General features: G+C 42.0%; 2 protein-coding genes across 3 annotated transcripts in view; both read right to left on the reverse strand.

Annotated features, from left to right (window-relative positions):
* Nucleotides 1-6,038: 6,038 nt before the first annotated feature.
* On the reverse strand, nucleotides 6,039-9,714 carry KCNRG (potassium channel regulator). The gene is made up of 2 exons (XM_041467053.1): nucleotides 8,807-9,714; nucleotides 6,039-6,977 (listed from the first exon to the last, which is right to left on the reverse strand). The coding sequence occupies exons 1-2, from the start codon at nucleotides 9,382-9,384 to the stop codon at nucleotides 6,743-6,745; spliced, it is 813 nt and encodes a 270-aa protein (XP_041322987.1). The 5' UTR covers nucleotides 9,385-9,714; the 3' UTR covers nucleotides 6,039-6,742.
* Nucleotides 9,715-10,991: 1,277 nt separating this feature from the next.
* Nucleotides 10,992-17,184, reverse strand: part of TRIM13 (tripartite motif containing 13) — a 6,514-nt gene continuing 321 nt past the window's right edge. The window contains exons 2-3 of one of the 2 annotated variants that reach the window (XM_041467052.1): nucleotides 17,088-17,184; nucleotides 10,992-12,224 (exon numbers count right to left, since the gene is read on the reverse strand). In XM_041467052.1, coding sequence (XP_041322986.1) covers nucleotides 10,992-12,224; nucleotides 17,088-17,090 — 1,236 coding nt within the window. In that variant the 5' untranslated portion in view covers nucleotides 17,091-17,184. The remainder of the gene's footprint in view (nucleotides 12,225-17,087) is intronic. The other variant, XM_041467051.1, reaches the window with a different exon arrangement.

Genomic DNA, 17,184 nt, shown 5'->3' on the forward strand with positions numbered 1-17,184 from the left:
AAAAATAAAACATCCCTATAGTCTCATGAACATGTAAGTCTCCTGTCCATGTTATTCTGTGCCATTTCCAGGTTTGTATAGCAGCTATTATCCACCCATTTGTTCACCCCTGTGAGATCTGCTCTTCCTTGTCCAGTGGCATTGACATTTCTGGCAGCTCTGTCCCTCTCCTCAATACAGTAAGTTGTGTGCTTTTGGTCCCACAAAGGCCATGACTCTTTCCAGCCTAATTTATTCCTTTACTTCCTCTCTGTAATGGGAAGGAAGTGAGTTTGCTGCCTTCTGTGGATCTCTGCCTGTCCTTACCATGTAGCCCTTTCCTCTGTTCTACCAGGACCCAGCTGAGGAGCACGCTGAAGACACAGTAAAAACACAAAGATTAAAGGATGGAAGGATCAGCATGCCTTCTGTTTATTGTTGAGTACAACATTGTAAATAAACCGGTATGCCAGCAATTATTTTATTACTCAGTTTAGATATCACTGGGGGAACAAAAACAAAAACCATAAACCAGCCTTTTCAGAAGGCCCTCAATGAAAGCTACAAACTGCCTTTGAAATTCAAAAACTCAGTTCCTGACTCCAAAGTACCAGTAAAACCCCAGACTTTATGTTTCCAATCTATTGCCTTTTTTTTCCAGTGGAGAATCAGGATGGAACAATGTTGCAATGTTTAATTCTTCACAGTTTCAGCAAGCACTCAGCTGACTGCTGTAAGAGTAACTTGCTTAGAAAGCAAAGCCCTAAATTAATTTTCTACAGCAGACTTGTACACATTAGTTTCCAACCTTTAGGGCTACATTCATCATCCTTCTGACCAGAAAGAAGACACCAATTATTGAACCATTCCATTAGATTGAAAACAGAGTAGAAATGGAAGAAGGATTTTTGGAAAAATTTACACTTCAGATCACACTTCAGGAGGTTATTTCAGCAGAAACTACATGATGGTCTAAAAAACTGACGTTTTTTATATAGAAGTCAGATTTATTTGTATTTTATAAGATGACTAGTGATTTACATCTCACCCACCCATTTGAGAATATTCAGGGCTCCAGGCATATATTCAGCCAGAACCAGACTATTCAAATCATTGTTGGTCCATCCATTTACTAGTTACAACAAGGCCTTCTGTGACTAATTATGGTCTGACTGCAGCAGGAGAGACAGCTTCAAAGAATGGGAATCTTCAGACACACTAGCAGTTCCCTTGGTTCCCAAATTCGTTATTTATGTGGATTATATTGAGTTGACAGATTTAACTGGGCTGTTGAAGATATGGTCAAAGAAGCAGAGTCACTCCCTTCCCTTTTATTGTCTTCTGAAGACACAACAGTCATATGCATCTGTCACTAGAGAGAGGAAGTTCTCCATCACTTGACTTCATTTGGGGTTTTATAGGCTATTTCAGTAGCATTTGGGAATAGATCAATATAATATGTGGTAGGGAGTTGTATTTATTCATGATGCACTGTAAATCTTTTATTGAAGATGTTCCCACTGTTTATTGTTGAAAATCGATAAAAATAAACCTTGTAAAGTTAAAGCTTGGCAATGGTTCAGCACAAATCAGAGCGAAGGAGCAAGAGTCAATGAGCCTCCCTCCTTTTCTTGGATAATTCCCAGCTTGTTTCTCAATGAATATTTAGTAACACTTTCCAGTAATCTAGGAACAAATTAGAAAAAAAAAATAAATTCAAAGTTATGAACTCTTCGTGTGAACTCAAAGAGAACTTCTGATCCACTCTGGTGGCTTTCTGGTACTGAATTCAGCTGTGGATCAAAACAAAATATCACCCAGGTTATGCTGGATGTACCTGAGACTTACCCACTCAAGAGACTGAAAAAAGTGCATCAGCCTTGCTCAGGTCAGATTAAGGGAGTTATTTTTGAGCATTGGAAAGCTGGAAACCAACCAAAATAGGTAGAAACTGGGAAGAGTTCACTAGGCAAAAAAGTTTCTCCAAAGTTAACAGAAGTTACTGTCATTGGGCATGATGCAGTTACTCCAGCATCATTGTTTTGCCCTATGGATATTAATTCCTCATATACAGCATTGTAGGGAGGATCTTCTACTACTTCCATGAAAATCACTTATGAAGGTAAGTGAAAAATGGTTTGGAATTATTTAGTGAAGGGGAAAACTTCCCAGTACTATGGCCAACCCAGAGATCAGTCTTAGTCTAAATAGTATCTTAGTCTATTGTATCAATTTATAGAGCTTTATTTAAATATCTATTCTTAACCATTTATATGATCACATGAGTGCTGACTGCAGAACCTATAAGAATGCAGTGACTGCACTTGCCAAAGAAACAAAAACCCTCATGAAGTGTCATTGAAATCAATACCCAAAGAACAAGAAGGTATTTCACTATAGGCTCTGTCCTTCCTGGTGTCAGCAGGATACTGAACAATTCAAGTGGTAAATAAATGACATGTCCCTGAAAGGATAAGTATGACACAAGAGAGACTTCCAAGTGTGTGAAGAAGCAGGCAAAAAGTTACTTAAAAGCACAAAAAATGTCACCCATCACTAGAAAAGGAAGTCAACACAGTTACATGGTGCAAGAACAGGGGCATGGAAAAAGTCTGTGGTACCTCTATCCTGTTGGGACATCCAACCGGCATCACAAGTGTACTGGCAAAGCCCTTGACAGTCTTGAATATGGAAACACAGGATAACACCCAATTATAAAGGAGGGAAAAGTGATTAAGATGAGAAAGTATAAAGCAAATGAGGCATTGTTTTTGTAAATTGTCTGCCTTTTGCAAATCCTGTAAGCTATCACCTCATTTTGGATGATCTCCTTCTGCCATGCCACGCAGTCCCTGTGAGTGGGACAGGATGATGGTGCTGCCTCACCATTCAGTTTCTTTTTCCCCTATGGCTCTGTGTGTTTGCCTGTTACAAAGCCACAGAGAGCTCATTGTGAGTGAGCGAGGGGGCTGCCCCAGCACTGTGGCAGTTCCTTTTTAGCATCACAGGCAGTGGAACAGTTTGCACATTTCTGCTGAATCCAGGGAAGAACAAAAATGCAAATACAGCAGTGTAGTTTACTGAAATCAGCAAATTTTGCATCTTCACATGAAATAAAGGAATTCTCTTGAGAAAGTTGGCAATGACATAAGAAGCAGATTATGTCAGGGATAACAAATTACTTTTATTGGAAAATAAAAGTCTGAATTTCTCAAAATCCCATTCCCATTTAATCAAAAAGAGAGCTAGATGTGAGCAATCAGAGCTTCTGGTTCTCACATGTTAAAGTACAACCAAGTCACCTACAACACACTGCTGGTCTAGCAAAGATTGTGTTGCGAGATACCAGAGCCGAATTGCCTGCCAAGGTTTGGGTGGAAGTACTCAGTTTAGCATATAATCTAGTTTTGACGAAGCAGCTTTTAAAATCACTCAGACTTGTAGTTCCTATCAGCCAAATTCACTTGTACAGCTGTTCCCTTGTGTGTGAATAACTGTGATGAGCACATACCACACAGTCTGCTCTCTGCTGCATCCCTGCTTGTCTGGGGCTTCAGAGGGGAAGGAGCAGTAAAAACACTGGCCACTGTTTCTAAATTCCTGCCTTGGTGCCTGCAGGTTACACTGCATACCACTTCAAAAAGGGCACAGAAAATTTGCCATCCTGACTCAGCAACATTTAAAGTAGCATAAATAACCTCACAAGGTGGAGGCCAGCTGAAGATCCTCCTAGTAAATCAGTGCTATTTTTATATTAATTTGTCTGCAAATAAACATAACTTCATCTGTACCTCCATAAGTACTGCCATTTAGTTGTTGCTTGAAGCTACACAACACCTGTAGCTCTATCATCACTGCTTCCTTCTTCTGTATAAAGAAATCCAGTAAGGTGCTTTCCTTGAAGAACCAGCTTCAATTCAATTAATTTATTCCATCAATCTTCCACTGAAGTCATGAGTATCCTACTGGTATCTGTCAGACACATTCAACAGATTTCTATCACGTTGTTCACACACATGCTCTCTTATTTAAGGAACTATTAGTTAAAACAAAGAAACAAACAAACAAACAAAAAACCAACAAAGTGAAAGCATTGTGTAAGAGCCTAATCATGTTCTCTACAGGAACACAAAATGACAGAAGGTGACACTTCTCAGTTCAGAGCTAAGTAAGAATAAATGCTAAAGAACTCTGGGAACACAAGCTTGTTGATGGTCATGTGCTTTGCTTCCAAAAGCAGCACAGTCACAGCACACTGTTACCCAAGGGTGAGGTAAAGCACATATGGTTCTTTACATGACAGCAACTTGCACTGGTATATTTTCCTGAGCCAAATAGAATAGAATATTTATGTAGCGCAGCATCATAGAATGATGCTGTGCTACATAAAAATTAACCCATGTGTTCAGCTCATCATTAAGTGTTATTGAAATGGTTGTATCAAACATTCATTTTGCCAAAGACATGGAACATGGATGATGGCATAGGTAAAAACTTTGGAGCTCTTTAAAAATTGAAGTATTTTGTCTTTTCTTTCACTTTATTAAAAAAAAAATAAAATTTGACTCCAAATTTTAATTTTCAAAGTGGCTGCTGCAGAAAGGAAAACAAAGTCCCTACTTTTGTGGTAGGTGAAACAGTGTAATTGTTACTATGAAGGGTTCTGAAACTTGTCTCAGCTTACATCACTGCTATTGGTTATAATTTAGGGTATAATGTCTAAATACAGCCTCAAGTCTATTTTTTAAACTTTCCCTGTAAGAATTTGCTTTTTTTTTGGTCTTGTGCTTTACATTGGCTAGTCCCTCCACCTACAATATCCACGACCAGTAACTCTCCCAATAATCAACATTATCATTTCCAAACAAGCAGCACAGCAACTAGTGGGGACAGGCTGGAAGGGAACTCAAAGATTATCTGGTCCAGCCTTTCATGTGACACAGAGCCTCCATGAAGTCATTTAGCACCTCCTTCAAAATTTCTAACAAGGGAGACTCCACCACATCTGTGGGAAAGTTGTTCAGTGAATGATGGTTCTCACTGTAAGAAATATCTTACTTCAAGAGAAATATGAACACATTGACATTACTGACCAAAAAAATCCCATTTGAAGTGGAATCATTCACTCTTACATTTACTACATAACCTGTAAGCAGCATGGGAGATGTAGTCCCATAATCATATTATTCTTAATTCAAACAGCTCTAGAACAAGCAAAGAGGATCTCACTGTGCTTCTGAACTTGGGTCAAGCTGAAAAGCCCCGGAGCAGTAGCCAAAGAAAAGAGGTGTCCCATAGTGGCACCTCTTTCCAGTCTGGAAAGATCCATTTTACTGAAACTCCTTAGGGCAGGAAACAGATGGCTGAGTCCCACCCCCCTTATCAAGTGCTGCCAATAAAGTAATGCATGCACATTTTAAAACTAATGAAAAGCCAGATTTAATTGGTCAGCCAAGAAAGCCCAAAGTGGTTCTCCTGGGCTGTTCGAAGCCTTGGGAAGATGGTGCAGTCTCAAGCTGCGACAAAGGAAATATAGATTGGATATTAGGAAAAAGTTTTTCACAGAAAGACTCATAAAGTTCTGGAATGGTCTGGCTGGGGAGGTGGTGGAGCCACCATACCTGGATGTGTTTAAAAACAGACTGAATAACTGGATGTGGCACTCGAGGCCATGGTTTAGTTGAGGTGTCGGGGCATGGGTTGGACTTGATGATCTTTAAGGTCTCTTCCAACCGTGTGGTTCTGTGAATTCTGTGTTTTACCAGCAACAAAATTGAGATGCAACTAACGAATCCCTGAAGTTACTGCTATCTTCCTTCCCTGCCTTGATGGAAGGACAAAAGATTCTTAATTTATAAAGCTTCATTAACTTACCTCTCTCAGTACCTGAGCTAATTTTTTTCATCTTTACAAAGGTTTGACAGGACTAACAAGGCTCTTAAAGCCACTTCTGCTAAGCCTTCTAACAGTGTTGTACTTAACAAGTACTAAAAAATCCTTTGCACTGTTTTGTTTGAAACTGAACAAACTCTTTCATGTGAAGGGCTGTTCATCACATTTTCATCCTTTTTGTGGTGAAAGCACTAAAAATTAACTGACCTTCTGTTCACAAAGATCTTTATAATTTAATTCTCAGAACCAAAGAGCATCTTAATGCCACCAGATGGGAGGAGAGGACAAGAGACAGTCACACATTATTTCACAGACCTCAGCGATGGTTTTCACAAAGCCACACAGCAGCACAGCTCGGGATGTTCCCCTTACACTGTTCTCAGCCAAGTGCAAGAGAGTCAGTGAGTGGAAGCACTAATCAATCATTGGGGCTTGCATTCCTCCCCCAGCCACTTCTAACTGTTGGGATGACAGCTGCATCATCTTCATATATTACCATGTTTTTAAAACCTACTTGCAGATTAGCACAGAACATAAAAACAATTTTCTGGAAGGGATGGCTGATGCTTTATAAGTCCTCATGTAAATTTTAGCCACAGAGAAAAAACAAAAACTCTTGGAATTGCTGAAATCTGGTCCACAAACCCAGTATTGAATCTGGGCTTCTTTTACTTAAAGAGGGTAGAGCAGTAAAAGGCAAGAAAGTAATTTTTTTCCCCTAAATATTTGAAAGAAAATGTGTTGGTTACTTCCTTCAATAGCTGCAGTTTCAAACAAGCCAAAACAACAAAAAAAAAGGTCACTAGTGCTGACACGTCCCTCTTCTACATTCAAAAGATGGAAGCAAAAGCCCTTATTTCCCTTTCTGTACTTAGCTTCTCCTTGCCTGTGCTACCCCAGAGCTCCCTGGGGTTTGGTTCTCCATGATGGCAAGGCCTGCTGCCCTCTTCATCCTTTCAAAAGTGTAGCATTCAACCTTCTCTTCACTGCCGGCTGTCCTGGTGCTTATGAGGCGAAATCCATCTCTGAGTAAAGTGTCAAGCAGCAGGCCTAGCACGTTAGTACCATTAATCAGCTTTCTCTTATCAGGCTTTATGGAAACATACCTAAAATCAGAGGGACAAAAAAACAGTTACAACACACTTTAACTACTTCTTTACAGCACAGATCAGCACAACTGCATTGTGTTTAAAGCAACCAAAGCTCCAGATATTTTTTTTTCCATAAAGAACGACTGGACTCTTTCCTTCATTGAGAGTAATTCTCAGTTCATCCAGTTCTGTGCTGGGGAAGAAGCACTTTCCTTTCACACCCTCCTCCACCACAAAACTTACTTTCTTAAGAAATATCTGTGACAACCCCCATCTTGTCTCAACAGAGGAGAAGTAAGCAGCAGACTCTGTAACGCTGCAACAGTTTTTCAGGTAAGAGTAAACAGTGGACAGCAAGAGTCACGTTCACCCCAAGAGCATCACTCTCCAACACACAGGATCTCTCTCTACAAACACTGACATTTATTGCAAAGTTACCTTGTACAGCAGGTCTTGTGGTAACAAATATGAAAATCATTTTCACATGGTCTCAAAAGATTTTATTTGATATAAAGTACAGTGTAAGAATCTATCCAGACATTCTGAGGAGCAGAAGTCAGGTAAAAACACTATTACAAAATGTATAAACTGACAGGTGAAACTGTTCCACAGTTCACAGGCAAGTACACCAAACATTCATGGAAAGCACAAAAAAGGCAAAAAAGTCCATGTCACTACAGAGATTAAGGAGACAGAAATTCAGCAAGGCAACATAATCAAATTTTACTTGTTTCATTACTCAAGATCAGCTTTTCTATTGATCTGCAAAGGGAAACTTTTACCAATTCTGAAGAAATAAATGAAAAAGTCAGAAATATTTTCCCCACTACTTAAGTTGCCATAACCTACTCAACCAATTGCTAGTCCACTAAAATTAGTCATATGTTACAAAGTTAAGGTTTGGCACACAAAAATATATATTGCTTCACAAATGCCAAGTAGTTTTTATTCTAATTGCTTAGCCAAAGAAATCTGGAAGAAAGATAAAGTTTATTTTCTTTTAGAAATAACCAAAAGACTGCTGTGTTGGTTCATATATTCAAATAGAATATTTTTTGAAATATTTCAATGAAATTTCCATAAAATTCCAGATATTCTAATAGCCACAGAGGACGAAATAGGTTAACATTTTCTTATACAGTAAGAACATGTCTCCATACAATAGAGACAGCCAGAAAAAGATAGTTCAAGTAACCCAAATAGTCATTAGAATATGATACTGCTATCACACAAATTACTGATACACAGTTATCTTAATAAAAACAGAACCTGGCTCTGAATTCAAAGAAACCCACTGTGAAGCATATAGTTAATAATCTGTATATTCTCCCTCCCCCTAATAAAAAGCTCTACAAAAGCTTTCCAGTCCCCGAAAAGCTGTCTCAGTTCCACTGGAATTTTTAACCCTTCCTGTCATTCTTTGCTGTTTCTCATGTGAAAGCCTTTTGCACCATAAGCCAGTAGAGATTTTAGGCTTCCACCCACTATTTTACTTCTTTATTTTGTTTCCTTTGCTTCATTTTACTGTGTTTTTCATGTTCTGTAGAAGGTGATACTGTGAAATTCTAAACTGAGTGAGGAGGAAATTGGAGAGAGAGAAAACCCAAAAATGCTCATAAACAAACATCAAGAACAGTACTTTAGGAAGCTGAAGAACAGGCAAATCAGTGTAACAAATTAAACTGGGTGTTTCAGAACTAGAAAAAGATAACATTGAACAGAAAGAAGGAAATGTATTTCTTTTCTTACGGTTTCTTTAAAATGAGCTTTGCTAGCACGTAGTGTGCACATCATGAACTGCAAGTCACAAAGTCTGTAATGAGAAGTCACTCTAGGGACAGTACCTGGCCACGAACTGGTCACCAGCAGAATACTCAGTACCACACAGAAAAACCATATCATGATGCGAGGGTCTTTCCAAAGGAAGTGGAACAAGTGGTTTCTGGGAAAGAAAAGGGCTGTTCCAGCCCTGTCCTGGCTGCTGCCCTGTAAACACAGTGATCTGCTCAGCTAGTGCCTCAATGGTGGTACTGCAGGAACCAAAGATCCGGAAAAAGGCATGCATTTCTTGGAGAGAAAAACGCACTTCCAAGATCTCCAACCTCGGCTTCAGCAAATGTTCTTGGCTCAGGAGGTTGGCCAGGGGGTAGAGTCCATAGAATTCTGCTTCTCTCTGCAGCCTCTGATAGTCTGAGAAATCAGGTGGTAAGGACACCTGGAGAGTCCTCAAGAAGTCCATGATGTAACTAAACAAAGCTCCATCTCTGTCCACAAAAAACTCTCCATTCACCAGTTTAAATTCCTGGTCATCGTCATTCACCATGTGTGCCAGCCTGGACTCAGGGAACTGCTGCAAGGTGGAAGCCCGGGTTACGAATCTCACACCTCCCACACTCAGAACAACCACCTCTCGACTACTCATGGCTGCCTCAGCCACTAAGGAATCGCAGCTCTCTGATCCTCATGTCTGTGACTTGATCCTTCCTAAACTGCAAGGCAGCTGCAAAAACCATTGCATGCTTTTAGCAAGTGTTTGGAGTGAGGTGTGGAGCAGCAACAGGATTCCCAGGCAACAAAGATGTAAATATCATGTACAATAGTTTTGTTTGCTGGGTTTGGTTGCTTGGAGACTTTGAATTCTTGGAATTTAATGTTTTATTTTTGAAATGAACAGCTTGCGAGGACTACTGGAATACAGTGAATTGACTGTCACAATTTATGAAACCTTCAGAGAGGCAAACAAATATTCCCAAAGGATGGCACACATTATGTTTGTTTTCTAGAAATGTCAGTTCAACATTTTCATTCCATACACTGCTGTTCGTACGACCACTGCAAAAAGAGGTTAAATGTGCTTCAGGCGAGACATTTCAGTACTGTATGCTCCGGAAGAAGGGCACTTCAGAGGACTCAAGTTTAATATTCCCTTAAAATCACTGTATCTAAGGCCAAGTCAGTACAACCAGAAAATTCAAATAGCTCCTGAAACGAGATACACAACAATGCAGCAACAGCAGAAGAACCTACACAAGTTCTTCAAACACCACCAACATCCATACACCTGCTGCATCCCACAACCTGTTCCAGGAATCATCCAGTCATTTTTCCTGGCTTTTGGAATTGCAATCTGGAGAGGCAGAGAGGGACAGGAGAGCAGCTGTTCTGCCTGCCACCTCTGCAGGGCTAGAGCCCAGGCTGCCTTCCTGTGGCAGACCCCTGCATGCCTTTCACTGCACTAAGTTCTTTATGTTAAGGCCAGTTTTTAAGAAAGCATGGCTTCAGAGAAACATGGAACTAACAAAACAGCCCAGCTACCCCGACAATTTGATGTTGGAAAAATAAACTGCAAAGTATGAACTATCTGCAAAGCACATACTGTCCTGCAGCTTGTTCTTATCGTTACCTCTAGAATTTATGCTTGCCCTGAAGACACATTTTTGTATAGGACATGTAATCTGAATGCACAGGGTAATTACAATATTTGGTTATATAAAAAAGATACCCCACAAAACCAAACCAAAACATATAGCTATTTCAGAGAGAAGTAACATTGTCAGATAGAAGCTGGTTCCAGAATGTGAATTATGCATGCTGCATTTTGCATGGAAGGACAGTCCTCAGCAAACCTGTCAGCACAGTGCTCACCTCAGTCACAACTCTTCTTCCTCTTTCCAAACAATCTCCCAGTTAGAATTTTTTTTAAACTACAATCTTTTACCTTATTCTTTACAATTACATTAACATCAAACTAAAGGTACAGTTTGGCCCTATATTTTGGTAAGAAAAATGATTTACAGTGAGTAATATTCCCATAATCGCCACTGAAAGAAGAATCCACAAAGTGTTTTTCAAAGCTCCATTTCATTTTCTGGTTTAGCAGTGCTCAAACTATGTGAACATTATGAATGTTTTGGAATCATTTTGAACCTTTGAATGTTTTCACTGGAAGTCTGAAAAGACCAATTAATTTAAGAGGTTCTATGTTTTCTCCCCCAGATCTCTCTTAGTTCTTATATTCCAGCAGACACTTCACAACAGTTTATATTTGCACACAAACTGTGCGACGTTATCCAGTACAACCAGAGTATAGTTTTTACACTTTTCTCTTAACAGTGAAGCTCCATCTGTCATCTGTTCCCAGTAAAAGACTGCATGATCTGCTATCTCCACGGTATCTGCCAAATAGGACAAGCAAATTGTAAGGAACTGAGATTTCCAGTACTGGAGATTGTCAATGACTGACTCCACAAAGGACATTCTGGTGACAGCAAGAATGAGCAAGAAAATAAGAGAGTTCACTATAAATCTGCGTGAAAAGACTGAGGGAATCTTGAATTTGAATGTGTTGCTTTCCTGAGGCAAGGAAAGTTTGTCCACATCAACGAGCTTTATTCCATTCCACTGGCTGGTATCAAAGCTCTTCATTGTGGGACTGATGTCCACAGTGGAACAAGGTAAAGGGGTTTCTTTGAGCACCTTGATTTTTTCCCTGAACTCCTGCATCTGTTGCAGAAATATAATGGGTTCGGACACATCTTTGAAGGCCTCCGCAATGTTAAAAGCCATCCGCTGCTCTTGCAGAATCGTGTTCAGTTTATTGATTTCCGGATCGTAGGCCTGCATCACTGCAAGCTTCATGGTCTCAAAGTCAGACAGAATCTCATTTCGCTTCTGCTCCAGTGTGTGCTGCAGCTTCTCAAAGAACTCCTTCACTTTATCAGAATCTTTCGTCAGCATCTGCAGAGCTTTCCTCTTGCTGGTCTCTAAGGTATCCAGCCGTGAGAGGGCATCTCCACAACGCCAAGTTTCAAAGCCCTGAAACAAGGTTTCAAAAGCCCGCTTCTCCTGGGAATAAGCTTCTTCAATGGAACAGAAAACATGCTTTGTGTGGTCACCACGGGTGGCACATACCCCACAGATCAGCTGCATGTCTGTCCTGCAAAAAATGTTAAGGGGTTGCCCGCTGTGCACTTTGCACACAGGCATTTTTGGAGTTACTTTGATTTTGTTGTACTTCTCCACGATACCCTTCAGGGAATAGTTGACCTGCAAGCTGTTGACTCCAGTGACAGGAGTCTCCTTCCTGCATGTGGGGCACTTGAAAGGGGATGGCCTCCAAAGCACATTCCGCACATTTCCCTCAAGAATTCCTTCCAGACACTTTCTGCAGAAATTGTGTGAACAGGGCAGGACACGAGGATCGTCAAACAGGCTACAGCAAATGGGACAGGTCAGATCTTCCTCTAGGAGCTCCATCATGTCCTAGGAAAGAGAAAAAAGATGGTAACAGTACTTACAAAACTTATTTCCCCCTCAAGGAGACGATACAAAAAACAATCTCCATCTGAGACATGTCTCAGTGAGAAAAGGATGTATTTTTTCCTCCAGTATCCTTAAGACAGCGCTTCAGCTGGATTTTTGCAGCCAGTCTCCCTTAGCTGTGGTGCCTGGCCAGCAAATGGCAGGTGCAAGAATGGTGCAAAGCTCAAGCAGAACCATTTTTTTGGACGCTCAATTAGAAATGCTGGAAAAGAACGCTTGCCAATCTCAGCAAGGATTCTTAAAGAAAGTAACTCATGTACTCATAATAACAGTGCAAGTCTTACATCTTTCCTTGCTGATGCAATACACAGAAATGGGATTTGCACAGAAGATACACAGCAAATATACTCTACTAAGATTTGATTACTTTCTACTTGCTCCACTCATCCAAAGCTTCCAGTTTCAAACCCACACACTGGTACTATAGACAATACTAAAAGTGACTGAAAAAGCCCAGTTGCAGTGTTTTTTTGCTGCTACAGAATACATAATGTGTCTTTCTGCTCTACTTGCAAGGCCAAAGGAGAGTCACCACTCACTTAAAGAATGAGCTTTTCGCTTGCTCCTGCAGTATTTTTAAATAACCAACTGAATGTGTTACTATTGAGCCATTCAGCACAAAGTTAAAATACTTCAAATAATAGATGCCCATAATCCTTGATAATTCATCATGAAACAAAACTGTTAAACATTTTTACTCATCTGCAATTTCTATTTCCAATTCCATTCTCACAGCATTCACACCCCAGTAATTTCTTTCTGTGGAGAGAACCTACAGGAAGAATATTTATCATGTAATCCTTCCTACTGGAAAGTCTCAGTGAAGGGACCCAGCGCACTACCCTCCCCCTGCCTCTAACTAAAGCCAAGTTCTCAGATGCAAACACCTTGTAACTTACAGCATGCTCTAAGAAAACAAATAGCTAATAAAGACCAAAATAGGTGACAGTCTGTATCATCCAAAGCTCTCAAACTTCATTTTGAGCTATAATTAGAGAGATGCTTCCCTTGCATAAATTCCTTCCGTATTATACAACATATATTCATATATATGTAATAAAATTCCTTTTATAAATTGAAAGACATCACAGAAAAGTGCATCAAAGTACTGTGAATGAGCTCCTAATTAGGTTTGATGTAATTTCTAAGGTTTCTGTCCCCTCAAAGAAATATGAAGTGGAAAACATGGGAGCCAGGAAGAGAGCTGCAAGGGAAGATCCATGCTGCACAGGACAAGAAGAGCAATAAAAACAATACCACTGATCCAAGGAAAGCAAAGTTCACTATCAGGAAGAAAAGTGAGGTCACTCCTGACTTTCCTTCACAAAAGGACCAATAGTCCCAGTAAGACTTCACAGTAAAAGCTATTATTGAGAAGTGTAAGCAAATTTCCCATGCTTTTCAAGTGAGGAGGAGGGGTTGTCACAACCCGAAAATTCAGTAGAACTTTTCAGTGGACTGAAGAAAGACAGCAGTTCAGTGTCAGGGAACTCTTGTCCTTTATTATATAGCCACCTTAACTCTGACAGCCATCCCGCTATTCAGTTGTAGAAGTGTTGGCTAACAAGCTCTTGACTTTTACAGTGAACTTTACCAAGCTCCCGACTCTCCCAGCAAACTCCAGCACAGAGCAAGGGGTAAAACCCGATTGCCGCACTTGGTGGGATAGAACAAGAGAGGAGAGCAAAGATGGAAAACAGAGAAAGTGAAGGGAAAAGACCACCAGTCCTTAGATCCCACATGGGTCCTGCCACTGTGTATGGTCCAGATCTGTGATCAACAAAAGCCTAGGACCGATCCCCTCCCTGTTACAGTTTCCCTAGGGCACATCCCCTCATTTTTCACACCATTTGCTGCTGCTGGCACACGCACAGTGAGCCCTTAGAGCCCTTCAGGAAATGAGTGGGGGGCTGGGGGCCTGTGGTGGTCTGGGAGCCCCCTTTAGCGAGGTGCCCAGGACTTGACCCTTCTCTTGCTGCAGGCACACTAAACGTGAGCCTCCAGGCTGATTAACAAGCCCAGCAATGAAAGCGAAGCTGGCTCACAACGGCACTTCCCTGCCTCAGCGGGACCCTCTCTCCCAATCCCAACTTTCCTACAACAGCACGACAGTCAGAACGCTTGAGACTACCATGCTTAGGTGCTTATGCCCCTCCACATATTCTTGTGCTTGCTGGAAAAAAGAAACTTTGGAAAAGTTGCCAGCTTTTTTACTCAGAACTAAAGTCAGGAGGCAAAAGAAGCCACCACTACAACTGGGGAAAAGTCCCAGAGTAAAGGTCTAATAACTCTAACTAATGGGCTTCCTGTAAGCCCACAGATCCCATTCAGAAACCTCATTTTCTGTGAGGAGAATGAGAATACAGTTTTGAAGCACCTCTCATGCTCTCAAAGCAATGTTTCTCTTCCATCGTTTTCCTAATGCTAAAAATAATGGGATGACAGGAAGATGATAATTTCATCCCTCCGCTCTTGAATCTTCCTTTTTGTGAGCAGCTCTCTCTTTCCAACTTGTACTCATAGCTTTTAGCCACAGTAGCAGCACAAAGATCAGTTCTGCTCATGTGCTAAGAGGATAATAACTACAAAACTAAAATGACAGTTTTCCATCTCTTAGTAAATGGAAATGCACAGGACAGAAAATATTTGCTCTGGTCCATCTCCTCTACCAGGCAGGATTTTACTTCCCAGTTAGGGAGCTGGAAAAGCAGCTTTGCATGCCTGACAGCAAGAACTGCAAACCAATGCAGAAAATGCTTACTATAACACTTTCCATAAAAATTGCAGGACAAACACCGAAGATTTTCACACTCCTAAAAATACAAAAAACATACACAAAAAGGCTTCATGATCCAACTAAAACTGTCCTGTTGCATTTCAACCCCACTTACCAAATTACATAATTATGCTTTATAAATATAACTGAATTTCAAAACCTTTATACCACATCATTAAAAATATGGGATTTTAAAAATATAAATGGGCAGGTCTACAAACTTCCCCTCTCCCCCTCTTACAACACCAGATATGCCAAGCCAAAAATACTGAAGACCTGTATGACTGGTTGGACAGATTAACTTCTGTCTTCTTTAATTTCAGACAGTAAATTGTCTGTGGATTGAAACATCCCTTAGCAACCTGGTATTTGTGTGATGAACTACAGCTACATTTCAACTTTTCCACTGGGAATTTCTCTGTGTAACCTCTGACCCAGGTTTGGGAGGCCCTGAAATTCCCCACTTGTAGCACACGGACCAAAAGCATCTGTGGGTACAAACCCAACAGATGTCACCCATCAGAAATAGCAACTTGCACAGTTTTATCATTAGGAAGAAGAATGACAAATAACATCAAACCATAAAAGCAAAAACAACCACAGTAGCTTTTTTCCACACTCCAGACAAAAATTCATTTAGCATGCTTCTCAGCACAGAAGTTGAGTTTATCAGCCAGCAGCATGCTGAAAGTGAAACCAGAATTTCACCAGGCTTAAAAAAAAAAAAACCAAAAAGATAATCCCTGAATTACAAGTTTCCTGCAATGGCGTGTAACTGCTCTAAATAAGACTTGACCAAGTCAAGATACATTTCTACAAGTAATTGAGCTAGTCAGGAGAGGTCACATCTCCCTTCCTTGGCAAGGGCCCCGGTCTGTGTCAGGACCCCCTATGATCAATTTCACCAGCCTTCTGCCAGACTGGTGTGTTGAATCAGCCCTAAAAGGAGTCCCACACAGAGGGAAGGGAAATGGAAGATCCTCCTTGCAGCAGCTATGATCTGTTCACTCCACTGAGAGAAACCGCAACCTAACAGAGTCATTGTATACATTTTATTGAGCAACACCTGACCTCCATGAGCAGTAGGTAACATAGGATCATAGAATGTTAAGGGGTTGAAAAGGACTTTGAAGATTATCTAGTCCCAACTCCCCCTGCCATGGACAGGGACACCAACCACTAGACCAGGTTGCCAAAGGCCTTACCTAACCTGGCCTTGAACACTGACAGGACTAGGGCATCCACAACCTCCCTGTTGTGTCACTGCCCCCACAGTAAAGAATTTCTTCCCAATATCTAAACAAAATTTCCCCTCTTTCAGTTTGTACACATCACTCCTTGTTCTGTCACTACAGCTCCTGATGAAGAGTCCCTGTCTGGCTTCCCTGCAGACCCCTTTCAGCTACTGGAAGGTTGCTATCCACACAGCCAAAAAGACCTGGGTAAACTGCCCATGCTTCAAACCTGGTATTTCATGGCCAAAGGTTTTTCCAGGAGCAGGATTTTTGGTAGATCCAACACGTCCAGACTCTCGAAAGGCAGGAAAGCCGGAAGAAACAAGCGATCTGTGCTCAGTGCATTCACAGCCCCACGAACACGTTTCAGCCCCAGGGCTGGGCGGTCTGTCGAGCGCAGGGGCTGCCCCAACGCTGGCCCCGCGCTCACCCCCACTGTCCCTTCACCTGGCAGAGGTTCCCTTGCTGCTCCTGGTTACAACCCCACTCTGCAATTCCAGCGGGGAATCGCCCATAAACGACGGCACTGCAGCCAGCCGCCGGCCCTGGCCTCGGCGGGGGTCTCAGCGCTCCGCCGGGCACCGCAGCCCGGGGCAGGGAGGCCCTGCTGGTCCGCCCGCGCCCCGCAAGCACAGCGGGGCTCAGGGGGGATGGCGGCTGCCAGCGCTACCGGCGGCTCCGGCCGCGGCCGCAGCGTCCCCCGGCCCCGGCGCTGCCGCCTCTCACAAAGCCGCGGCCTGCGCTCCCCGGCCGCGCCCGCCCGTCCTGCCGCCCCCGGGCCCCGCTACTCACCATGGCAGGCCGGGCCCGCGGGGGTCCAGGCAGGCGGGGGAGCGGCCGCCTCGGACACTCGCACGGCTCGCCGCCGCTCCCGCCCCGGCCGCCGCCC

The sequence above is a fragment of the Pyrgilauda ruficollis genome, unplaced genomic scaffold (assembly GCF_017590135.1).
Source record: "Pyrgilauda ruficollis isolate IOZ18807 unplaced genomic scaffold, ASM1759013v1 scaffold20, whole genome shotgun sequence".
Classification (NCBI taxonomy): Eukaryota; Metazoa; Chordata; class Aves; order Passeriformes; family Passeridae; genus Pyrgilauda; species Pyrgilauda ruficollis.

What these genes read in the sequence shown, in the direction of transcription:
- KCNRG (XM_041467053.1), bottom strand. Translation starts at nt 9,384, where the DNA reads ATGAGTAGTCGAGAGGTGGTTGTTCTGAGTGTGGGAGGTGTGAGATTC. An exon ending in GGTGACCAGTTCGTGGCCAG is followed by an intron (nt 6,978 to 8,806) that starts GTACTGTCCCTA and finishes CTCTGATTTTAG; the next exon opens with GTATGTTTCCATAAAGCCTG.